Source organism: Chionomys nivalis, chromosome 4, assembly GCF_950005125.1.
Source record: "Chionomys nivalis chromosome 4, mChiNiv1.1, whole genome shotgun sequence".
NCBI classification, from domain to species: domain Eukaryota; kingdom Metazoa; phylum Chordata; class Mammalia; order Rodentia; family Cricetidae; genus Chionomys; species Chionomys nivalis.
Window position 1 is genome coordinate 112920148 of NC_080089.1, and position 26674 is coordinate 112946821.

The 26674-nt window shown below is 44.3% G+C and overlaps 1 protein-coding gene across 13 annotated transcripts in view; it reads right to left on the minus strand.

Annotated features, from left to right (window-relative positions):
* The window catches only part of Rbms3 (RNA binding motif single stranded interacting protein 3), a 780532-nt gene that overhangs the window by 516732 nt on the left and 237126 nt on the right, over window positions 1-26674 (minus strand). For 8 of the 13 annotated variants that reach the window (XM_057766774.1, XM_057766771.1, XM_057766767.1 and 5 more), the window contains exon 2: window positions 8356-8507. In XM_057766774.1, the coding sequence (XP_057622757.1) occupies window positions 8356-8507 (152 nt within the window). The remainder of the gene's footprint in view (window positions 1-8355; window positions 8508-26674) is intronic. The other 5 variants (XM_057766769.1, XM_057766775.1, XM_057766780.1 and 2 more) reach the window with 1 other exon arrangement.

Here is a 26674-nt window from a genome sequence, read left to right on the forward strand (position 1 = left end):
AGCACAACATATTTAATAGGGAATGAGAAGAGTCATGGGCTTGTGAACTTAGCAATCACTGGGCAAAGTAAAAGCCAGGATCCACCCAAACTCATTTGTCCCATGTCAGTCCTTAAACTGTAGGTCCCTCCGGTACCTTCCCACAATTCCACCTCTCCTCAAGTGGCAGTCTTTCACTTGGCAGATCCAGACGGGTTGACCATACCTTCCTGTGCCCTCATCTTCTGTGAGACAACGTCAACACGCTCTCAAGATTCCTTTTTTATTTTCCTCTTCTTTATGCTTGAGTAAAGAGGAAAGAGCTCCGGGTAACTTAAGGAAACATTCCAATAGACTAGGAGAAGGCACGTGGCAAAGTGAGAGCTGCTTCGGTGGCTCAAAACCAGAAGGCTCATGTCTGTTATCTTCCAACTTGAGAGGCTTAGACAAGAGGACTGCTGTGAATTTTGAGGCTAGCCTGGACTACATCTGAGATCCTATCCAGAAAAAAAAATTCAAAAAAAAAAAAACCCCAACAACCTTCCCCCCCAGAAACCCAACCAACTGAACAAACAAGCAAAAACCGCTCATCAAAGTTGTGAAAATAACAATGGAAAATGATCAAAGACTATGATTTCAAGCATGTCTCCAGAGTTCTGAACAATGTGAATTTGTCTTTAGGATTGCAAGCCCTTTGTGCATTTGATGAAGTCACACACATAGAGCTTAACAGCTTCCATCAAAGCAGAAGAGTTTGCCCTGGCAGCTGGCTCTTGGGGCAATGTGCTTCCTGCGTGAGCATCTAGACCGGAGTTTGTCCAGCCACCACTTAAAAGGCTGGGTGAGGCAGCATCTGCCTGAAATTCTAGGGCAGGGGAGGTGGCATCAGGAAGATCTTGGGGGCATCCTGGACAGCCAGTAGAGCTTCAAGAGCAAGCTCCAGGTCCAGGGAAAGACCGTAGCTCACAAAATCAGGTGGAAAGAAATAGGAGACACCCAACAGTGACCTCTTGTCTCTCCATGTACACACATAAACATGCACACACATATGTGCGCACACACATACATATAACACAAAACTATCTATGCACAAAAAAATGAAAACAATATGTTTTCTGATTACTGTGTCTATTACTGACTCCAGGAATGTCTGCTTTGCTAAACATTGAATTACCTGAGGGGTTTTCATAAGCTAGTGTCCAGACTGATCCCATACTTGCTGAGCTGAAATCCCACACCATGGCTCCAGATCCTCTAGCCTTTCAACGTTCTCTTGGAAGTCTCACATCAGTCAATGAAGACAAGAGCCCATGAATTATGTTCTTAGTGTGTGAATGTTTCAACTGTTGTGAATAAAAGCTTTGAAGCAAGAGTCAGATGCCGAATCCTGAGGGCTGTAGGAACCTGTTCGAGTTTCTGAGCCTTTCTGAGCCTCGGCTGACTCACTTACTCAGAAATTATTTCCATGGCAGAGGGAGTTTTCTAAGCATTATGCAATATGATTTACAAACTTAGTAGAGTCCACATTATGACATCCTCATACAATTAATTTTCATTTGTTTGTGTGTGTACGTGTGTGTTGCATGTGTGTAGAGGCCAGAGGACAACTTCAGGTAACTATTACCTTGGTTTTGAGCAGGCTAGGCTAGCCAGTCATAAAGTCCCTGGGACCCTCTTTCTCTGCCTACCCCACTGGCACACTGGCATTACAAGTATATGCCACCATGTCCAGCTATTTCACATGGATTCTAGGGATCAACTGAAAACAGGTCTTCTTCATCTTTGTACTTTTATAGCTGAATTGTCATCTTAACCCCACAATTAATGTCCTTAATAGTATATATATATATATATATATATATATATATGCATTATCAGTGCCAATTAGTTATTGAGCACTAATCAAATGCCATGTCTAGCATACAAGAGATGATTGTTAATTGTGCCTAAAGCAGAATATGAATGAATAGTAGCCATCTGTCAGAGACAGGCAGACTCAATGAACTCAAATACTGAGCCTGGGTCTCTAGAACCCTCTCCCTTAGGAGATAGAAGTATGGCTCCCTTGCACGCGCTCTGGAATGCCCCTTCCACCATACCTGCCACCACACAGATTTATGGTGCCTCCCTGGCATGAGACTTGCTGAAGAAAGCTACTAATAAATTTCCTTGCGTCTTATTGGAAGAGACGTTTAAATCTTCAATGACACAGGGAAAAAGGAAGCGAGGAAATTTCCAGCCATGTCCCTCTTATTTACTCGGTTACTATGGAGCTTGGGCTAACTTGTTTTCCTTTGGTTGCATCTGAGCCGTTTGACAGATTGCTATGACAAGGTTACCTTTAAATTGATAAAAGGTTTGATGGTGTCAGCGCATTTGTCAAAACTGCCTGACACGGTGTGTGACTGACTCTGCACTGGAGCTGGATGGCACCGGAGCTGCGCTTCCTGTTTATTCAGTAAGGGGCCATCAGCGGGGCGGGGAAGAAGTCAGGGAGATTAGCTCCCAAGACTCTTCAGCTATGAGCACACACTTATTTCGTTCCGTTGGTGTTTTGAGGTGGCCATTTCTCCTTTACTGTTAGACTTGAAAGGGACATTCACAGTCTCATTTGTAAAGGGGACGATATTAGGGTCCTGGAACTTGAACACGGAGAGCTTTTGCTGGAAGAACTGAAGGGCAGGATGACTGAGCTTTGTCTGCAGTGGCGGCTTGCCCACACCTCAGCAGAATGATCTGTGAAATCATCCGCGATGCTTCAGTTAAGATCAGATGAGGAAATCATAGCTTTGCGACAGCTGTCCAGGGCTCTTTGTTGGTGGTAGGTTTTTTTTTTTTTCGTTTGATTTTTGTTTTGCTTTGTTTTCTGCTTTGAGATAAGGCCCCACTATGTAGTTCCGGCTAGTCTTGAACTCCATATAACCCTCCTGCCTCTGCCTCTCATATGCTAGGATTGCAGCTATGCCTCACCACATCTTCCTCTTGGTCAAAACTTCCTGAAATCATTGTTTTTATTCAAATACATAAATCATTTCCATGGTTAGATAAAAGATATGATAGACACAGAAAATGTAAATATAACCATGATTTTTCCCATTACAACTAATAATTCTATTTTTCAAATGTGTTTCATAAGTGTGGCTGTGGTTATCCAGCAAGAAATTAGCAATTGCAGGGCTGGGGTGTAGATCCGGGACAGACTGGCTATCTTGTCCATCCAGCCCTAGTGCAGACTCCATGACACAGCATGCTAGGCAGTTTTGACAAATGGAAAAAGAAAGCAGGAGGGAAGGGATAAGAGGGAGGGAGGAAGAGAGGGAGGGAAGGGATAAGAGGGAGGGAGGGAGGGAGGGAGAGAGAGAGGGAGGGAGGGAGAGAGGGAGGGAGGGAGGGAGGGAGGGAGAGAAAGAGAGAGAATAAATATGAGAAGCAGGGACAGGAAAAGGAGAGGAGTTTACCCACTTCAGTGAAGGGGAGATTTAACTTAAGAACTGAAACCTCACTGTTATCACCAAGCTTTTATTTATATGCCTGCTCCAAAGCATTTCAGCCTTTTCACTGTGGTAAATGATGCTGCCTCTGTCCAAACTGCTCCTCTGTGACAATCAGCGGGCATGTGATTCAAGTGTACACCCACGATCTTTACCACCCCACTCGTGTGTTTGTGTGTGTGTGTATGTGTGTAATTAGCTGCCCTTGTATATACCAGACCCTAAATCCAGTTCCAGGACCACTACCAAAGTGTGTATCGTGCAGTACTTCCTCGCCTGCACACAGTGGCTCCACCACATGACTCTCATCCTCACGTCTCCTCTGGATGCTGGTCAGTGCTGCTTTCAGCTGACTTTTCGTCGCCCCTGTTCTAAACCGTCACCAGTTCGAAAGGACCACCTCCCCTGACTGCAGCTCCAGCTCCCCTTTTCAAGCTGAAGTGCAAATGTCTCCTTATGACAGTTCTGTGGCTTCCTCTCCAAAGAGGTCATCTTGTTCCCCTGTATGCTTGCCCTTCACTTTGTCTGAGTCAGCTGGACTTTGCTACGGTCACACTGACCATTTCAGGCTCTTGTCCTTGCAGGGCTCCTGGTCGACATGGCTTCTGCAAGTCAGATGTTTCCTCTGGCGGGGATGTCCCTCCCTCTGATTGTAACTCAATCATCCTTTCCTCAGAGGTGACAGGTCAGACGGCATGTTATAAACTAAGACACCTTGTGCTTTATTTCTGAACTTACGGTAACATCTTTATTTCGAGCCAAGTGCTTGTTTAATCTGCGTTTCTTTTTCCCAGTAGAAGGAAAACTGAGTTAAGGAAAAGTCTTTCTCTAAATTTTGTCACCGCCAATGTGCTAGCAGCATTATGGAGACACTTGCTTTTCTTGACTGCTTTTTGTTTTTGCTGTTGTTGCTGTTAGTTAGTTAGACAGAGTCTCCTGGAGAGTGGCATTCAACTTCCTACACAGCCAGGCACGAGCCTGATCCTCCCGCCTTCTCCTTCCACCTGCCAAGGGCTGAGATTGCAGGGAGGCATGACCACGTCTATCTTGTACATATTTTTTGACTGAGACCCTGGTTACAAGTGAACAATATTTTGTGCTTCCTAAGGAGATGAAAGGGCCCCTAACTATCCTGTTTCCTACTACGCATGCACAGTGCCATGTATTTATCTATGATACAGTTATAATCAGAGATTTCTTTAGAGTAAAATCTTCCTTCTTTTAGTTTGGCCTTCTTTTCTGTGATTATTTTTCTTCTGAAAACTTGGGGCAGTGGTTAAAGGATTTGTTCTCACATTACACACTGAAGCATAATGCATTATTTTTTCTTTATATCATCATCTTGCTATATATTAGCATTTATGTGATTGGCATATTCTTATACCAGAAAAGTCAATGAATTTATGACACTTTGGAAAAATCTGTTTTCTATTATTTCACTGCCCCCGACGTTAGTAGTCATTATACTTCTGTCCCGTGAGGCATATCAACTTGAGATGTACTTATAATTTCAGAGGAATTAACACGGAAACTGAGGACACAGCACGTTTTCATAGCCCTGCCCATACTCACGTTGTCCAACATGCCTCAAAGCCCAGGTTTGACCCCTGGCACCACATAAACCGGATGTGGTGCTACACACCTGTAATCAATCCCAGCACTTCGGGGAATCAGACAAGTGCAAGGTCATCCTGGACTACACAGTGCGTTTGAGGCCAGCCTGGAATTTGGGAGACATTGTTTCAAAACAGAAAACAAGAATCTTCAAAATACTTTTTTATTTTTCAGGTTGGAAAATTTTATTTTCAAATGTTGGATGCCGGATAGAAATATAAACCTAGAAATTCACGAATCCAAATGACAAGCAGTATAAGAAAGGGATGCTTCCAAAGAGGGACAGGATTTTCCAAATGAGCTGTGTCAGCCTCTTAACAGAAGCATCCCCAGGCAGCGGTGAGCCACTTGCTGCACAGGGGGATAAGAGAAAGACACAGAGACAGACGAGGGCAAGTTCCAAATGGGAACCTCACTCACTGAATTCTAGTGTAAAAGCAATGTAAATAGCTGTGGAGCTAAAATCTGTTCTTTGAGACACGAATAAAAACAAAGCTAAGGGTGAGCCAGTCATTTGTCTGAAACTACAGACTCCATGCATGACAAACTCACGCGCGAGAGTCAGACATCTGCACGCACAATTACTTCCGCTAGGCCATGCTGTCTATCATCTATTCTCAATGATTCTACAGGAAAAATATTTCAAGCAATTAATACCAGGTCTTGTGACTAGAGAACCCAAAATGTTGTTACAATAACCTGGCCATTGCCCGCATCTTATCTTATTAGCCAGCAACTATTAATACCTATGGTCTTATTAGCCAGCAACTATTAATACCTATGGTCTTATTAGCCAGCAACTATTAATACCTATGGCCAACTATTTCTATTTCCACAAGTATAATTTCTAGACTTGAAATTTCTTGAGTGTGCATTAGTAACATCAACAAGACTTCTATGCTCCTGTATACACGTGGCCACCACATCTCTCCAGGCAATGCAGGCTTTGAGGCACCACTTTCCATTCATTAATAACCATTGATGCCTTACAGAGATGGAAGTGGGCAGAGGTATCTCAGCTATGATGCTGCCACAGCGCTGTGACCATAAACCAGCTCTTCAGTCAAACAAAATTTCCACAAGCTGTGATGTGTGGGGTTTGCTGGTCCCTATATTATACATTTCCAAACCTTGGTTGAGTCCAAGCCACTGAATCTGTAGCTAAGCTATCCCAGAATTCTAGAATGTTTAACAATGGGGACTAGTACGTTGTCTGGAGGCAGATTCGGCACATCCCAACACTACAAGAAAAAATCTAGAAAAAGAAAAACTCAACTACTTTTGTGTGCTTGTGAGGCGGATCTATGTATGTTTATGTTCATATTGATACATGTATCTGTGTTGTGAGGTGTATGTTTACATGTATTTACATCTGTAGAGGCCAGAAAGTTATTAAGTGCAGGTGTAATTTCTCAGGCATCATTGTAGAGTTTGCCAAGTAGGTTACTCTGGCTGGTCCTGGGGATCTACTTGTTTTGATCTACCTAGAACTGAATTACGAGGGCGAGCCACCACGCCTGCGTTCCAGGTGTGGGGAGCTTAAGTCCTCATGCTTACAACACAAAGCACGTTACTGACTGAGCCACATCCCCAGTGGTCAGCTCACTCTTAGTAAGAAGGAAACTGAGATTTCAAGGGCAGACATGATCACAAACGGGATAAGAGAGCCTGAGTACCCAAGTGTCCATCCCTACATTCCTTCATCAGCACAGTGGAGCTTCGGCAACAGAGCAGTCTGTGGTCCTGCTGAGCCCCTGAGAGAAGAGTTTCTCTGAAGACCAGCAGCATCTGCCACATTAGAGAGCCTGAGAAAAATGTTCCCCTCTTCTGTTCCTCTCCAGACCTAGTGAAGCAGACTCTCCAGGCTCAGAATACCATGGGTCACACAAAACAATGAGAAAGACTGTTTACTCAGTACCCACAAGTGTACCTTATGAATAACATTCAAGTATGAACAAAAGATAATAGGTATTCATCTACAAACCCAAACATAAGCTAACAATTTTCAAAGACGTTACTTTCCAAAATAGTTCCGATTTTCCTAAAAAGCTGTTTGCCTTCTGATTCTCAGCCCCTGCATATTTTGCAAAAACAAAACTTAACAAATGCCCATATGCATCAGCCATGGCAGTTTTGACGTTAGAAAAATGAAACTAATGTCTTCTCGGTAAATATTTTTCTTGCACACTTCCATCTTGCACAAATCAAAGCAGACAGCAGCAACAGGGCAACGTTATCCCAATCCAACTACCGTTTGGTTAGCTCATTATCGAGTTATAAAAGTTGTATGTTTGATTTTATCTGTCTGCCACTATCTGTTCTCTAGATATGAACTCCTAATATTTAAATTCATAATGAAGGCAAATAAATACAGCCTGTTTGTGTCTTCCTTTCCTGATATGGAGAGGTTGGAAACCTTACAATATAAATAGCGTCTTTACCTTCCTGCAACAGGGATCCAAAAGAGAAGAGAAGCTCCGCGTGAATTTAAAAATGCCCAGCCGTGGGGCAAAAAACACAGATATCTACATGATGATATTTTTAAAATACTAGAAGGGAAATCTATAAACACCAGCCTGTGATTGTTAACTCATGGTTTGTTACTGAGTTTGTTTGTAGGGTAAGCCCACGCAGCGTTAGCGTATTTGCACAGACATGAGAGTGAGAATAACTGTGCTGGTAGATAAGGGATGAATGAAAACATTTTTAGAAAAATATTTAATTATTTCCGTCTTTCTTGGGAAATCCAGAAAGACCCATCAGAGTGTTCTCGGCTTGGATGGGAAGTAGAATCTCAGGGTTTGGAACTGGATAGTTACAAATAAAGAGTCAACTATCCTGGCTAAACCTGCATTTGCCAAGTATAGCCAGAAAAACCTTGGTGCCCACACAGTAGGACAGCATCCTGCGACCCATTGCATCATCAGCAACTCTGTGAAAAGCAGCTCCTCCTGTGCTCAAGGTCAGCCCTTAGCCACCCCTTTCCCAAGCTACACTGGCTGAGAACACAGCTCTATTGTCATGCTCTGTCTTTCAGATCAATGCCTATTATCCAGCCAGCATACCCCAACCATATGCTCAGGAAACTCCATCTCTACAGCCATGCACCAAACCCTGCTCCCTGAAAGAAACTGAAGTCAAACCCCAAATTTAATCCCCACTTATAAAGAAGAGGCTTCCCCCATTGAGTCTGTGATGGATCCAGCCCAGGGGGTGTCCCCACAGGTGATGTGGACATCAGAGCAGACGGGGGAAGCCTCGGGACACTTACGGTTGACATAGCTTGATGAGGTCCTGGTCCGTGGTGCCTGGTGGAAGACCTCGAATGTACAGGTTTGTTTTACTCAACTGTTCTCCGCTGCTGTTGCTGTTTGTGCTGGGGCTGGGAGGAGCCATGGGGTGGGGAGCTGGTGCATAGGACTGCTGGGAAAAGAGAAGAAGAGTATTACTAGACAAACAGAAGCCAGTATGTATCCACAGACCAGCAGCATTACCTAAGGCAATGCACGCTCCTAACTCTCTTCAGTATAATCGGATATTTTTTATGGGTCATTGTGACCCACTACAGCCTGGGTGTCTCTAAGAGCAGAGAATACTCTTGACTGTTGAGACCCAGATCAGTTTCCAGCACTCTGTAGTGGGTCACAAGGACCCTTAACTTGCCCTGAGGGCTCCAGTGCCCTCTTCTGGACTTTGCTAGCAACTGCACACACATGGTGTATATTAACTCATGCAAGTACAAACAATAGTCATCAGTAAGAAATAAATCTTTGAAATTGTTCTACTGAAAAGATTAGCTGGGTTCTCCCATAAAGACCTAGTTATTGGGTCAGGGGATTAGTCATTATTGAATAGTAAGCTTGGGCAGTAGCAGAAATGAATTTATCCAAATAGTGTAATAGTTAATATTGATTGTCAATTTAACTGACCTGGAAGATAGGCATTTCACATGCCTTTGGGGGGAGTTTCTGAACAGTGTTAATTGAGGTGAAAAGATCAGGCTTAATATGGCTAGGACCACCTCCAAGGCTAGAACCCAGGATAGACTGGCAAGGAAACAGTGAGTTAAGTACCAGCATCCATCTCTTCCTCTTCCTCACTGCAGACACCACGTGACCACCTGCCTCAGGCTCCCGGCACCAGGTGCTTTCCCACCACAATGGGCTGTACTTTCATACTGTGGGCAGGGTAAATCCTTCCTTCCTTAAATTGCTTTATTGGATTTTTGGTCACAGCGATGGGAACAGTAACCAACACAGATAGCACCCAACTACTCGATGTGTGAGCACTGGAAGATATCTAAGAGCTAATTTAATGATATGATGGGGAAAATGAGAACAGACTGTATTCTGTGCCTTTGGGATCTAATTATGAACAAAGCAACACCATCACCAGCATGCCCAAGTGGTCAGGCATGCTGGCCCGTGTAAGAGAAGGACATTCAATAACTAGAACTAAACTTGGGCTTGACCACAGTGAGATGAAATCATGGGGATCTCACTAAAATTACTCCCTGGGAACTGAGGCCAAGCTTACCCTTCACTGAGTCACCCTGAAAGCCCTGCTTGATTCTGCTCCTCCTCTCCAGCCACTTCCCCAACCAGACTCCTTCCTGAACACACTGGGACTCTCCCTCTGTTTCTGCACCAGCCCTGCCCAACTGCCTCTAACTGATGGTTTGCATTTCAAACTAAGTGCCATGCTGCCATTTTCCTACCCAGCATTCATGCGCTGGTTCTTATCTACGTGCTGGACTTGGTTACTTAATGCCTGCCTCCACATTGAGTCTGCTGGCGGAAATCAAATCGTCTGGCCTGCATCAGATAAGCCGAAGGTGCTTACAAATCGGCAGGCCATATCTCATGTCTAAATAAATAAACATACTGAACTTATGGAGACAGGGCGTGCTAATGGGACTCAGCCTTGTTTCCTGCTATAGCATCTGCCTTACAACTCTCCAGATCTCAGACTAGCCCTGGTCCATACTTCCAAGTAGCTATAAAATAAGGCTTCTTAAGACTCGGGACCTCCACCTGCATCTCACTGTACTGTTTCCCACGCCCGTTCCCACCTCCCCAAAGCTGAAACCTGACATTGTAAGCCCATTGATTTTGGTATCGTTGTCATTCTCCAACCTGAGCACCCACCAGAGAACTTGGTGCTGGGTTTGTCTTTTCGCTCATCCCAGATGCCAGAATCCAGCCAGCCACCCAACTTTCTGAATTCCTAGTCCTTCTCCTGGTTAGGGCATGTGCCATCTGGCACTGTGTCCTGTCCTCAAGCTTACATCTGCCTGCCCCCAGCCAGTCTTTCCTGCTCCGATGCACAAGTCTCTGTTTCATTGGACAGACAAGGAGCACCCAAAGGCTAAGACAGAATTCTCAAATGCAAGCTCAGACTGGCTCAAAATGAAAGAATGAGGGGGCGGGGGGGGGGGGGAGAGCAAGCCAACACTAGAGGGACAGAGGTCAGAGCTCCCATTTCCCAGAATAAACACTTTCCCAACCATTTCCTGAGCTCTGTCTAATGCAAGGTCAGCACTATTAACATGGACCTTCATCCCCCATACCAAGGAGTACACTTTGTGTATGTACATCCAGTGAAGTATATCGATTGCCTTTTTGAAATTAATATGTGCATAAAACCGGAGCATTTTTGAAACATAGCAAATAGCTTGCTTCCTGAACTAAGTTATACCATATCCCTCCTCAGACACCCCTCCCCCTTTAGCTTTTCCTCTTGTGTAAGCACTGTACATAGCAGGTGCCACTGGAGCTCACCAACAGGTCTCTAGCTCACAGTAGGTCTCATCGAATTGATCTTTTATTGCTCTTATTGAGTGCTTCTTTGTCTAACAATCCCCAGGCAGTGCTGTTTTCAAAGCTGTCCGCTGCACCTCCTCTCTCCCCAAATTCTTTGAATTCCATTCTGTAATAGGGCTTCTTTCTAAATGAGACTTTGTTTAAAGCAGCTCCCACCATTGCTTAAAGTTTAGAACCACTGTGGAGCCTGAAGAATGGCCCCAGATTTCTATATCACAGATCAAGAAAGACCGGACAGAGTCCTGGACTGGTCAAGTAAGAAAAGCTACTGCATGATCAATATGTGTTAACTTAATTGTTTTGTTCCCTCGGGGCTCTTTGTTGGCATTTCCATAAGGAGAACACCATTTAGCAAATTGCATCATGCCTACAACCATCAGTGTGCCCTCCAACAAGGCCAAGGGACTCAGTGGAATAACAAAACCAAAGTTGAGAAGGGAACAGGGAAGTTGTGTACCTGGAAAAGAAGATGTAGACCATGTGTGCGAAAGAGTGTGTGTATGTGTATGCGTGTGTCTCTGTGTGTGTGTCTGTATGTTTGTATGTCTGTGTGCATCGGTGTGTGTGTCTGTACGTTTGTATGTCTGTATGCATCTGTGTGTGTGTCTATATATGTCTCTGTGTGTGTCTGTATGTTTGTATGCTTGTGTGAATCTGTGTGTGTCTATGTGTTTCTCTGTGTGTGTCTGTATGTTTGTATGTCTGTGTGCATCGGTGTGTGTGTCTGTACGTTTGTATGTCTGTATGCATCTGTGTGTGTGTCTATATATGTCTCTGTGTGTGTCTGTATGTTTGTATGCTTGTGTGAATCTGTGTGTGTCTATGTGTTTCTCTGTGTGTGTCTGTATGTTTGTATGTCTGTGTGCATCTGTGTGTGTCTCTATGTGTGTCTCCCTGTATGTGTCTGTATGCTTGTCTGTGTCTGTCTGTGTGTGCGGTAGACATACTTGTTAGTGTAGTTGTGGGTATTTGTACCATGTGTGTTTGTACCATGTACCATGTGTGGTTGCATGTAGAAGCCAAAGGTCCATCCTCAGTGTTTTCCTTAATTGCTCCTGACTGTAATTATTCAGCCACAGATAAGACTGCACTTCCAGGTTCTAAAGGCTGGCACTTGCGGTCAGGCCGTTGAGCACAAAAGGCCCTGTGTGACCCACGTGCGCGCATGCGTGGTTACATCCACGTATGACTCAGCTAAACCCTTGCGCATGCGTGAGTCACCCGTCATCTATGTCATCAGTGTGATGTAGTCACGCCAACCCCTTGTGTGCATGTGTGGGGCAGCCTTTAAAAGCTGGACATGCTCTCTCTCTCTGCACCTCGATCTCCAGGCCTGTGCACACTCCCCTCTAATAAACTCCTAAGCAAGTTTGTTGGCGTTCTGTGTCTCCTTCTCACTCGCGCCCAGGTAATTTCACCAACCTTAAGACGAGGTCTCTTACTAAAACCAAAACTCTCACCATTCAGGTAGGTCAGCTAGCTGGCCAATGAGCTTCAGGGATCTGCTTGCCTCTGTCCTTTAGTCTTGGGTGCTGAGATTACAGGCACAGGCCCTAAAGTCTAACATTTTCTCTGGGTTCTGGAAATCTGATTCCCACACTTATGTGATACCTGCCAGATACACACTTGTTTCTCATAAATGAGTGTAAGGGTTCGGGGTCATGGGGAAAACATGTAATAGTAAAGGTGGTTTTCTTCCAAATATCTAGGAATTCTGCCCAAAGGGGAGTCACTCTGTTGTGGAACCGGTAGATCCACTGAAGATATCTTAATGGCCAATACAGAGACTCCTCCTCGTCCCTAGGCTTCATTTATCTTTGGGGGATGCCCCCATGATTCAGATAGTCACGAGAATTGCAAATTGTTCCTTGTGTTCAAGAATTATAAATTCTTTCCTCTCCACCCCTTTTCAAAATAACATTCCTTTATCAACATCAAGTTGCAGAAGGTTCCAGGAATGTCTGATAAATGCACAGCCTAAATGAATTAATTCGTGAAAACCAAGAGCAATTTTGCATGCTCTAGCTGCCAAATACAGATAACAAAACCTCAGCATCTAGAAAGAAATACAGGGGAGGGGGGTGTCAATAATCTCCAGGGTTAATGGATTCCGGTAGCCATTTTTCTGATTAAAGTGGCTAGCTATGTTTTCTCCTTTGTCTCCTACTGGATTTGGAATTTTATCATTGATTACATTTTTAAATCATGCCAAGTCATCACAAAGGGATTTAAAAAATGTTAGTAAAATAATATTTTCCTTCAGATAAAATTGACTTTGCTATGTTGTTCAAAGCCACAATCTATAAATCATATTTAGGGAGTTGGAGAACTCATGGTCTGGGGTCACTGTGCTGAGACAGGGGGATGAATTTTCAGAGTCGCATGGAGAAGGAGATGTTCCAATGTGCGACTTTGGGTGATAGAGTGAAGAAGAGAGGGATGTCGGGTGTGCACACAGATCCACAGGCTTTTCTTTGGTGTTTATTCAGGATGACACTAATAAAAGAATCATTCGAGGTTACTAAAGAAAGGCTCCGGGGCTGGAGAGGTGGCTCAGTGGTTAAGAGCATTGCCTGCTCTTCCAAAGGTCCTGAGTTCAATTCCGGCAACCACATGGTGGCTCACAACCATCTATCTGTAATGAGGTCTGGTCCCCTCTTCTGGCCTGCAGACATACACACAGACAGAATATTGTATGCATAATAAATAAATAAATATTTTTTAAAAAAAAAGAAAGGCTCCCACATACTGAGACTGCCAACTAGAGTATCCCTAATCAGTTTCTTCTTCAGAGAGTTCAATACAATTATGGCATCCGTCTAGGAAGACACTGTTCTTAAAAGGACAGTACAGATATTCCGAGGTAATTGGTTTGTGTGTAGCTAAACACTTGATACATGTTATGTCAAGAGCCTAGAGAGATAAACAATACTCATTTTGCTAAGGAGGAAATAGGCAGTGGAGAAGAATCAAATGACCTTTTCAGGGTCACACAGTTGGGACCCAGATTTGATCCTAAGGAGCCTGACGTCAGAAGTCCTAAATGTAAGAATAAACCTCAACTCTTCACGACGCCTACACCAAGAAACATGGGCACTTCTTGGAAGTCAGCCCCAGAGGAGGAGACAGGCCAGTGTGAGCAGAGATGCAGAGGATGACCAAGAGACGAGAGAAGGAGAACCAACCTCCCCATCAGCATATAAATGAAGTCCGTCTTGACATTTAATCTCTAAAGGGAACATCACCATCAGAACCATGCACGGTGTGCGTTTTTCATATGATGCCAAACAAGTGAGTTCATTTGTCAAGATTCAGTCGTTTAACAAGGTGGAAATGAACTGGCTGGTGGCTCATCTTCAGGAGCTGACTCACTTAGCAAGCGTTGCTCACATGCCTCGTTCTTCAAGCTTGAGAACTGTAGCACCCGCCCCATGTCCTCCCTCAGTCTTCTACGGTGCAGGGCTACTTGAGTCAGAGTGCAGATAAGGTTCATCACTGTGCTTTGGATGTAAACTAGAAAAGGACGTGAAGTGTTCCTGTCTCGAAGAAAGTTACTGATGCCATTGAAGAAATGTCACCCACCCACCAACAGAGTCAAGAAAGCAGTGAAGGGCGGGGGACCAAAACCAACAACAACAAACCCTCCTTCTAGATAATGCCACTGTATCTCTTGAATACTTAACAGCAAGAGGTTTTAACGTATTTTGATTGAAGGAATCTCAACTCTGCACCACAGACATTGTAGGAATGACATTGTTTTTGTGGCCCCAATGCAGTGCTGGAAATTACACAGCATCCTAGCTCCACACTGATTAGGAACCAGATAGATGATTCTCTGCACAACGCTATAACAATCAAACATGTCTTCTGACATTGCCAGATTGCTCTGAGTAGGAGAGACAAACCAGGACTCCCTTTCCTTGAAACACAATGCAACCTCTTCACATAATGACAATACTAATTACCTAGTCTAACTAAAACTCATTTTGTGGAAACAGCTCACTCTAAACCAAAATTCAGCTTTTTATCCCTAAGATCAGCCAACACTACCGATTTCCCCCACATCTCTATCGTCTGAAACCAATGCGCAAGAGAACCACATTGCGTTTGTGGCACACTGAGTCTGAAACCTCCTTCTCCCACTGGATTGAAAACATAAATCTTCTGCAAAGAGAATGTTAAGTATTTTTTGCATGCAGTTCCCCTTGGCGTGGAATCTCTGGGCTCTGGTGCCAAGCTGCAGTCGGCTCTACTGCCGGCATCTGGTTGCTGGCAGAGCCCCGTGGCCATGGGTCTGGTGGTTTGGAGAAGCCAAGGGCTCCATCACACAGCAGTCTGTTCTATGGATGGTCTACCCAATTTGTTTTTATTCATCTCCAACATGATAGAATTTGTAGTCTTTTATCCACTCAAGGGTAAAGCCCTGGATAAGGTCTCCCATGGGACTACGTGCCAACTCTTTTACTCTCTAAAAGATGAATACAGACCACACTCCTGTCTCAAACTGTACATTATTTAACCAGCATACACAAGCAAGCCATTGCTTCAGGGGTGAATGCTGTTGTAGTGGTGGTTGGATGCCCCCCAGACAGGGCTAATTTCCATATAACCTTGCATCTGCACACCTTGCCATATGTGTGGACACAATGGGAGGGGTGGCAGTCACTGGGGTGTCTGTGATAGTCTCACTGAGGGTGAGCGTGTGAACCCGGTGCACACAAGCCATAACAAAGGCAGCTAAATTAATACCTAAGGCCTATCACCATTTCAGCCATGGTTTCAGGGACCATGTGCATTATGGCTTTTCGATTTGGGGCCAAGCAATTCCATTATGTGGAATGGGGTGACTGAAAACAGTGGTCTCAATTATGCCAGGGATAATAGAGTTTAGTGGATGGGTTGCCCCTCTTCTCTTTTTCTGCCCACAGCACAGATATGGAAATGAGCAATAAAGAAAGCAACTCCTCACAAAAGGCAATCGTGGGAGCATCCCCTGTCCACTGGCCCAGGACATAGCTGCTGTCAACAGTGGGAACGTGATGCTTAAGAACTCTAAGAACTCCTGGCAGCCTGCTGCACCTCAACCAGCACCACCACTAACCAGGCACTGCCACCTCCTGTCACTAGGAGAGGCGGAGCCACGCTCAGCCCACTTCACAGGATTGGTCATTGCCAATTGATCTAAATTAGAAAAGATGTGGAGGACTGAGGAGGGCACCAGGCATGAGCCAACACTGGACCATATATAGGTTGATGTTCCATAACTACATCCTATTTATAAAATGTCGTGTAAAATATTTTTAAAAATGATCATCCTTGGACAGATCCTGAACCACAGATCTCTAGTTTTAAGATGGAATCGTTTACGTTCAAGGAGGTGCTGAAGTGCACGTTAATTTTTAAGAACTAGGAACGACTGTTTTTGAAATTAAGCCATCAGAACGCAGCTTTTCCTTTCTGATCAAGAGCAGAATGCGGTAACGGAGCAGTAATGAAACAATCACATCTCGTGGAATGGCTAATTAGTTTCCAGGTATTCACAAATCGCGACCAACTTATTTTTTAATCATAATTCTGTTAGGATGAAAGTCAGTTTTGCTTACATGTTAGTTTTTTAAACTCTGGCAGTCTGCATAATTGCACAGTATTCTTTTCTGTTGACAAACAAGCATCATTGGCAGTCATTGAATTCTGCTCAGAGGTTTAGATAGGAAATGACACTTTCAAATCCACGGTCCTTGAAAACACAAGTAAACTAGTTATTGTGCGGTTCAAGGGCCTCTCAACAAATTTCATTAAAACATTTGCAAGCTAGAGAAATGGGGCTGTTGTAAGCACACTGGCAGTCTCTTATAAACATTACCAAGGCTCCAAAATCCAATGGCACCCAGTCTTTACCCAAACCCTCCCTTTCAGCTGACGAACTCCTGATCTCATCAAGGAAAAATCAATAAAATTTGCTCTGCTATGTCATGTACTGAAAAGGCCATATTCATGCATTGAGAATGGCACCCTACTCCCAGCCGCTTGTGTCTCTAATGTCACTGTGATTGGCGATTGCGGAAAATGACTGGCGACTATGAAGATCACAGTGATGACCACAAGAGCACTATGTGTCAGACCAAGACCACCCTCTAGGAGTGCTAGCAGCAACTGTGTCTCTGAGTGCAGCCTCCGCTGTTTGTCCAAGGGTCTAGAATATGGCATAGAACATCTCTTTTGATATTTTAATTAAGATAGGATTCCTCAGCAATGACTTGCAGGAAATAAAATTCAGCCCATAGGAAGAAGAAGAAGAAGTATTTGTTTGTAAGCAGTAAGTGTCTTCCGTCTTGCTTTAAAAGGCTCGCATAGCAGAGAGTAGAGAGCTGACTTGGTGGTTCAAACCACATCCACATCTTACATAGGACCTAGAAGAGTTCCTGCACTCAGACTGGGTGGTTTACAACTGTCTCTAGCTCCAACTCCAGGGTATTCAGGAGGCTCTTGCCCTCTTCTGGCCCCCAAAGTCACTGTCCCCCTCATTAAAAGAGTAAAGGAGGATAAATTATTGAAAATTTTTAAACATTTAGAAATTCTCTTTAAACAAGGTAAATAGCTGGGTATTAAGATCACATCGGATGTTTTAAAGTCTAATACTTTCTGCATTGCCCTGACATTACAAATGGTGACAATGCCAACCACTCCTCCTGGCTGTATTATGTATGCCCTCCTATGTGTGAAGGAGGAAGATTGAGAAATGTGGTTGACAGCAACAGGCTGAGTCAACACTTCATTGCTAAGTTAACTCCTTCACCATTCCCCCTCTAGTCAAGAACACCATGGCTACAGAAACAAGGAGCCATTTCCCCGCTCAGCCAACTCATTTTCACGGTAAAATCTCATCTTGCTGATCTGGTTATTGATGGTTAATGAGTTATAAAACATGATTCAGTTTTCTAGAGAAAGAAGAGGACTGGGGGGGGGAAGCAGGGAGGGAGGCAGAGAGGAGAGGCATGGAAAGGGGTGGAGGAGTAAAGGAAAGATTGACATGAACCAATGGTACAAAATGAATGCCTGTCTCCTTGGCCAGTGAGATCTTTACCTGGACCATTCTACATTTTCAGCACACATCGGTGCTTCATAGGAGCATCTCAGAGAAGACCCCGCTTTCCAGCGCTCGCATGTAAATGCCATCCTCGTAGGTTTCTTAGAGTCGAAGCCCGGAAGGAGAACGCCTTACTGCGAGCTAACAGAGGAAGTCTGCGGACCCATAAACAACAACCTAAGTTCTGTGACATAAAAGAGTTCTGTTGTTTTATTAGCCTACTTATTCATATTTTAATGAGGTAGCAAAATTAAATGTGAACAGAAACTAAGCTTTTAAAAGTCCTAAATCTAGGAAATTTGGGCTATAAAACTTAACAAAATTTCATGCAGAAGACAATATTAGAACACAGATCAAAAGTGTGACAGCAGGCAGGGCCTGGTTTTTATGCAGGCTTATGACAGCAGCTGCAGAGGCAGGAAGGTCACAAGTTCAAGGTCACATAGGTGAAAGAATGATTTAAGGCTAGCATGGGAGGCATAGTGAGACACTATCTAAAACTAGAATGTCATAAAGAACTAAGGATAAAGTTCATTGGCAAAGTGTTTGGCTAGCACTCAGGAAGCTCTGGGTCCTATCCTCAGGACTAACCAAATATAGGAGAATGACTTCGTCCTGAAAATTCAAAGGGAGCTGGAGGTGTGTCTCAGTTGGTAAAGGCCTTATCTAACACACATGAAGTCCTGGGCTTGGTCTCCAGCTCAGCATAACCAAGCACAGCAAGGCTCACCCCTTGTCCCAGCATTCGGGAGTAGGAGGGATGGAGATCAGAAACCCAAGGTCACCCTTGGCTGCATAGCAAGTTTCAAGTTAGGAAGACATATGTGGGATCCTGCTATAAATCACTAAGTGACCAAACTAACTAGACAGATGTGACCAAAACCTGAAAGAAGGGCTTGGCTAGATAATTTTGTATAAAGAGCATTTTTGATGGAGGAAAGTCATTGGTTAAAAATTAAAGAAACTGCTTGGCCCTCATAGGTTAGAACATAGGTGGGTGGAGTAAACAGAACAGAATGCTAGGAGGAAGAGGAAGTGAGCTCAGACTTGATAGCTCTGCTCTCTGGGGCAGATGCGATGAAGCTCTGACCCAGGATGGATGTAGGCTAGAATCTTCCTGGTAAGCGCACCTTGGGGTGCTACACACATTATTAGATATGGGCTAGTCCAGGTGCGAGAGTTAGCCGAGAAGAGGCTAGATATAATGGGCCAAGCAGTATTTAAAAGAATACAGTTTGTGTGTTGTTATTTCGGGGCATAAGCTAGCCAGGCTACCAGGAGCTGGGGTGGCAGGAACACAGCCCGCAGCTCCTACTACAGAATGGCACCCAATGTGGGGCTCAAACCCACGACCCTGAGATTAAGAGTCTCATGCTCTACCGACCGAGCTAGCCGGGCGGCCAGAAGCTGGGTTGCAGGAACGCAGCCCGCAGCTCCCACAACACATTTTCAACATTTATTACTGTTGGGCAATTAGACTATAAAATATCTACTGGGTATTTATTCTTATTGCCAAATTTATTGCAATTTTTATGTAATCAGATACCTATTAAATACTGAGACATTTAAGGTTCTCTTTCTCATAATTATAAACTAGGAAGATTCCATTTTTCTCATGTATTATAAGTAACACACCCTGGGCGTCAGAAAGTTTCTCAAAATAACGTGGACCAATACAATTTCCAGTGACTTTTTCCTTTATGTTGGATGTGGTCTTTGACCTGGAGCATAAACTACAGCCAGCAGTAAAACATTCTACTTTTCACTTTCCAAGCTCGTCTTATTATTTATCCCAGTGTCTGAAGTTTTGAGATTGGCATACAATAGGCCCCTTAATTGACTTATTCCATAAAAACTAGAGAAGGGGACATCACTGCCATTGCTAGGAGATAACAAACACAGATTATGAGCATATGTTGCCCAGGCCCAGAGTGTATCCTTACAACTTATTGCCCAACAGAAGTAGCTGCTTCGCCCACCCCAACCCCACTCTCCTCATCTGTAACAGTGGGCCCAACCACAGAATATTATTAAACATTTCAAATGGGGGATTGTCTGGTTATGGTTCAAACATGAAATGCACCCCACCCACATCTACTGCCAGTAAGTTCTTGTGTTTAAACACTTGGTCCCCAGCTGGCAACACTGTTGGGGAATAATGTGGAGTTCTCAGGTAGAGCCTTGGTGGAGGAAGTACGTGACTTGGTAGTAGGCTTTGAAGTTTGATGACATAGACCCACTTCTCATTCCTATCTGTCTCTCTCTCTCTGTCTCTCTCACTTCTCTCTTTGTCTCTCTCTCTCTGTGCGTGTACACATGTGCATGTGTGAGTGTGTCACACTCTCCTTCCTGTATGCAGGCATGCAGGCGAATGGCTCTCACCTGGCTGCCAGGCCAGAGCCATGACCTTTCTTCCCTGCTATAGACCACAGCCTCTTGAGAACTGTGAGCCAACCACAGCCCTTCCTTCTCTAACTTACCTTCTGGCAGGGTGTTTGGTCACAGTAAAAAAGGGACCAACCATATCTTGCATATCACCATAGAACCTTCATCTGGCGATGGATGAAGATAGAGACAGAGACCCACATGAGAGCACCGGAATGAGCTCCCAAGATCCCAATGAGGAGCAGAAGGAGGGAGAACATGAGCAAGGATGTCAGGACCGCGAGGGGTGCACCCACCCACTGAGACAGTGGGGCTGATCTATATCTATTGAGAACTCACCAAGGCCAGCTGGACTGGAACTGAAAATGCATGGGATAAAACCGGACTCTCTGAACACGGCGGACAATGAGGGCTGATGAGAAGTCAAGGACAATGGCACTGGGTTTTGATCCTACTTCATGTTCTGGCTTTGTGGGAGCCTAGTCAGTTTGGAAGCTCACCTTCCTAGACCTAGATGGAGCGGGGAGGACCTTGGACTTTCCACAGTGCAGGGAACCCTGACTGCTCTTCGGACTGGAGAGGGAGGGGGAAAGGAGTGGGGGAAGGGGGAGAGGAGTGGGAAGAGGGGGAGGGAAATGGGAGGCTGGGAGGAGGCGGAAATTTTTTTTTCAATAAAAAAAAAAAAAGGGACCGACCACGGCCACCTCTTCACTGTGCTGTGACTTTCATGAGAATTCTGAAGCACCTCTACAATGGCTATTGCTGTCAGGAACTTGAGTATTCTCTTGACGCCATGGCGCTCTGCCCAACTGTCATCCAGCTCAACCCTCAATTCCCTGGCGAGATGATCAACCTTTCCTGTCAACTTGACTGCATTTCGAATCTCTACAGAAATACACTAAGGGTGTCCGTAAGGGGTTTCCACACAGATCTCCCTGAGGAGATAAGACACAGGTTATGGGAAGCACCATTCACGGTTTGGGGTCCAGGAGTGAAAAAAAAAAATCTGTTTCCCTCTGTATTCTGGCTATGTATGCACTGTGATGGATCATCTCACCCTCCTGCTGCCATATCTTCTCTGCCACAATAAACTGTACTCTCAAACTATGAGCGAGAATAAACCCAGCTTTCCCCTAAGTTGCCTTGTTCGGGTACTGCGGTAAAATCTTAGAGCAACACAAAGTACAAAGCCCACTGATGCCTGACAAACTGAAATTCTCTATCAGGCATGGTCAATCTTCTGACATTGCAAAAATGATCCTATCACACCTGAGGACTATGCAATCGATTAGTGCCCCCCAAAAAGAGTCCCAAAAGTAATCTGAAATTTAAACAGCTTGAATTGGATCCTGTGGTGTTACAAATGGGAATGGTCTCCATAGGCTCATATGTTTAACTTTTGGGTTTTGGGAAGAATTCAGAGGTATGGCTTTGTTGGAGAAGGTTTATTTATCATGAGGAGGCTCTGAGGCTGCAAAAGCCTCCTGCTGTCCCCAGTGCTCCCCTGTCTGACTCCTGCTCACTGATGGAGATAAGAGCTCCTAGCTCTTTGGGTGACCATACCATTGCTCTGTCATCACAGACTCTACCCCTATGAAACCATAAGTCAATTAAATATTTTCTTTTATAAGTTACCTTGGTCATGGTGTTTTATCACAGCAGTGGAAAAGTAATTTCGATCACATCCACAGTTATCTTCTAGACTACACATCAAGAAATGCCCTCATGAATGAGATCTTAGGGTCATTCAACTTTATTCTAGCCATTGGCTCTAACTTTTTTGAAGTGAATGAATGGCAAGACGCTCCAAGAAATATCTCCCAATAAAAGGGAACTCTCATATGGTGTTGTATTGTTGTTAGACTATACAGATTCTAGGTAAATCTTTATAGACTGTCAAAGTAGTCAATAAAATAAGGTATATTTTATTGCCAGAAGGTTCATCACAGGTTAAGTAATATACCAGCCAACGGCCCATGTTCTCAACTAGATGTTCTTATATCACCCCCAAGCTGGAAATACTAGCTTTGTAGCTTCTAAAACTAAAAATAATGAGAGTTTCAGAAATTGCTCATCTGAATGGCTGCTTTGTGAAGACACAGTGGATATGACTACTTATTTCAGTATAATTATCTGCCTGATTTTTTAAACTGCTCTATGTGTGCCCGAGGGTAGGTAAACAAAGGGTTTACTGTACGGAAGTGGGATACTAAGCCATCTCTGCATTCCAAAGCATCGCTCTACATGCCTAGTATTCTAGAGGATGCTTTGCTTTGCTTTGTCTGGAACTCGGAAACTACAGCAACGGCCATTTCTGAAAAACAATCACCAAAGGAATACCTTGAATTCTGATCTATTTCCAATCTTGTGTGATAACACAGGCAAAAGAAACATGATCACCGCCTTCTCTCTCTTGATTAGAGCACAGGCAAGTGTATCATAATGTATGTTTCCTTTCTCTGAATTACTTACCATGTCTAACAGTCAAACCAAAGACAGACATGTTGGTGAACGAAATAAAAAAGGACATTTTGTTTGTAGTTAGCACACTAGCTCTAGTGACCAACTGATACTCCCACGTCTTAATGCAAACCAATATTATAGATTTTTCTTTATTGACAACACAGAAAAATTTGGCTGTGAAGACAGTTCATTTGGAAAGCATTTGCCATGGAGGCATGAGGAGCCAAATCCAATGACCAGAACACACATAAAAGCTGGTCACAGTCTCACACACCTACAATCCCAGCTCTAGAGAAGCAGACAGGCAACAGATTCGCTGGCGCACCAGCCTAGCCAACTTGACAAAATCCAGGCCAGTAAGAAGCCCTGTCTCAAAAACAAGATGTATATCACCTTTCAAATACCACCAAAAATGTATGCATGCGCAAAGCTGAGACAGAAAAACAAGGCTGAGCCAGCTGCGATGAAATATCTCTCTCAGAAAATTTCCACACACATGTATGAGCATTTGAACAAGCTGCCAGTAGGCGCAAAAAGGTCACTCTTAAGAAGCATGCCGTTTATACAGTGTGGGTGACTACTGATTACTTTTTAACGAGAAGAACATAAAAATAACAACACAGGATTGTCTGTGTGGTCATGGAACGGGCTGCAGAAAAGAGAGTCCCTAACATACAGATTCCATAAGCTCCCTGGTTAGCTGCCACACCTGGCTCTTTCACCCACATGTCCACCTTCTGTCTCTGCTCATTCGGGGACAGGTACTCTCTCGTCCCCTTTACTATGCCACTTACTCTTTGCAGTGTCCTTCAGACCATGATCCAGGCGTCCTCCTGGGCAATTCCTGATTATCTATATGTTACTGGGAGCCACTAAGTGTTGTCCTACATCAGACTATGAGCCATGGCTCCTATACTGTGTCTTAGGCTCAACTTAACAGTCACAGTTCAACTTGAACTCTGCAGCTAACTTCCACAGACCAGCTGTGCCGTGGTGACTTAGCTTCTGGATGCATCTGCTTTTTCAGTCCACGCCTGTGTCTCCTCCAGATGCCCGGCGCTGCAGACACCTCCCTTCACACTTCTGCACACACCTATCGTCTGCATTCCTTCCACGCTTGCTAGTCCGCCTAAGCGCGCTGTGCTTCTCATACAGGCTAACTTTTTTCACACTATTTCCTGTTCCACAGTCCGAGGGTTTCCTGCTCCCCATCCCAGGGGCTGTAATCTATCCTGCGTACAGCTGTAAGCTTCATCTACTTAAAGCAAAACTCCCCTTTCACGTGCTTTACCCCTACCTTAAAAATAAAAACCCTGAGACGCTCTCCATGCTCTGTAAGCTTGGCTTCCTCAGCCTGACGTTTGGGGGCTCAGAATCATTTTCACAGTCTCTTTGACCATTAACACACAAAAATAAATTTCTATTTCTGAGATGGCTGTAAAATTTACTGCCTTGAATCTGCAAGCCGTTCCGTTTATTATTGCAAATCTCCAATAATGCGATGCGTTTGGCTGAAAAACAGAAAGTATTTCCTGCCGCACGTCAGAGTACCTATTAGTCACTGAAGGATCTAATTTCCAAATTGCCCGCGTCTACAATTTGCTTGCTTCCCCTCTGAAAATCCAACGTGACTGGACGTTTATGAGGGCCCTGCTGAGTTATAGTATCGCAAAGGGCAGAAATATATTTACCTAATTCATATTTACAAAAAGGCAAGAGTTACACAACTCTTCATTACGCGGGGAGAACTTGCCAAGGTGACCGTTCACATCGAGATGCTCTAAAAATCGTCGTTCTTAGCATTCATCAGCCACATCCTCATTTGATTCTACTAGAGGGGAACGAAGAGTAAAGCCACACTGATCAGTGTGTTAGGAGCTTTTGGATCTGTATTTCAGAAACACCAAGTTCAAAGGAGTTACCAAAATGGAAGGGAAATTTCTATTCCCGGAATAAGGACTCCTGTACTGTAGGCTAAGGAAGTCCCCAACACAACACACACTTGCTTTCTTTACACCCCAGTGCTTGATGGATAACCTTTCTCATATTTTGCCTCACTTTTGAAGGCACAGATTCTCTTGCCTTATTGATCTCTTTATATCCTTATCATTTTTCCCCCTGAGTTATTTGGCACGAAGACAGCGGTGTATTGCCAAGGCTGATTTAACGTCATCTCCCAAGTATGCAGCATGGCGCTCAGAGTGGAATATTTTAAGACCGAGGCATGGAGCACATCTGACAGGCAATGTTACAAATGCGGTCCCTTGTCAGGACTAATGAATGAGGTAATCCAGAGCATGGATAAATAGCAGGAAGATGGAAGATGCTGGGGGCTAGACTTCGCCAGAAAGCATTTCTCAGTAATTAAATTATTTGGTGGAGAATAATGCTTCTTTGTTTGGGGGTTATAACTCATTTTTTTTTCTCCACAGAAAGTCTTTGGTGGTTATCTTTATGGGATGAAAGTGCTCAACCAGCAGAAAGTGAGGGACACCTTCCTGGGAAAATAGTTTGTCCTTTGACCAGAGTCTTAGAGGATTTTAAAAATTGTATTTACTTATGGAGGAATAGGCATGCAATAATGTGTGTGTGAGTCAGAGGACAGTTTGGAGGAGTCGGTTTTCCACCATCACATGGTTCTAAAACATTGAATGCAGGTCATCACATCAGCCTCAGATGCACTATCCTCTGTCTTCTGAGCCATCTCCCCAACCCTTAGCAGGGACCTTATCTGATTTAGAAGGATGTGTTTCTCCCTACATATTTTGTTAAACTTGTTCTCCAAGTAACTTCTTTTACTCACCATCCAATGCGATTTTAATACTGAATTACAAACTTCTCTTTACTACCAGTGACCAGTCACAAGGGAAGATACAGAGCAACCACAACCCGTCCTTGATGCGCAACTCAGCAGAAACAATGAGACCATGCCTCAGAGTAACATGATTACAAAGGCATGCAGATAATACCACCTCATCCTAAGACTGTGGAAGATTCTTCCCCAAGGGCAAGAAGTACTGTGCATAAATCCATTCACAAAGGGAAGTAGGAGCTTGGGGATGTGGCTCAGCTGGCAAAGTGCTTGTTTAACACACATAAAACCCTGTGTTCTATCCCCGGTGTTGCATAAAGCAGCCATGGCGGGGAGCAGCTGCAACCCCAGCACTTGGGAAGGGGAGGCATGCAGGTCAGAAATGATGTGTATACCGTGATGCCTAGACCAGCCATGGATGCATGACACCGTGTCTTAGAAACCAACGAACAGACAATAAACAAATGTACAAAGACAGGGAAAAGCAGGTCGGGACACAGATATACGTGCCTGAAGTAAGGAAAGAAGGGACAGACTGGAGACTGATACCATACACAGAACCATTATGTGAAAGAAAGGAAGAGAGGACAATGGGCCTGATCCAGGAACCAACTTCCACCCAGGAGTGAGGTTCCAACTTCACACATTTGGTTACTCGCCAGGTGGATGAAGCCTTCTAAGCAACGGTAGCCTTAGTTTTCATCCTTATAAAATAATGAATGCGTGCTCCATTGTGTGATTGTTAAATCGCAGAAAGTAAGGAGAGCCTCCACTTGCCTGGGTGTTGCTAGGGGCTGTGGTCAGGAGAGCAACAGAGCGTGCACCTGCTCCACGCCTTTCCTCTGCCTTCCCTCTGATTTGAACACCTGTTCCTAAGTGGCTGAGAGACAGAGCCACTGCACAGCTACCTGTCTGGAGGAATGTGTCTGCTTGTCGCTGATGAGAAAGAACCCAGACTTATTTCAAGTTAGACCAGTTGTACATGTCTGCCCAAACTGGAAAAGTCGTGGGCCTCATGTTC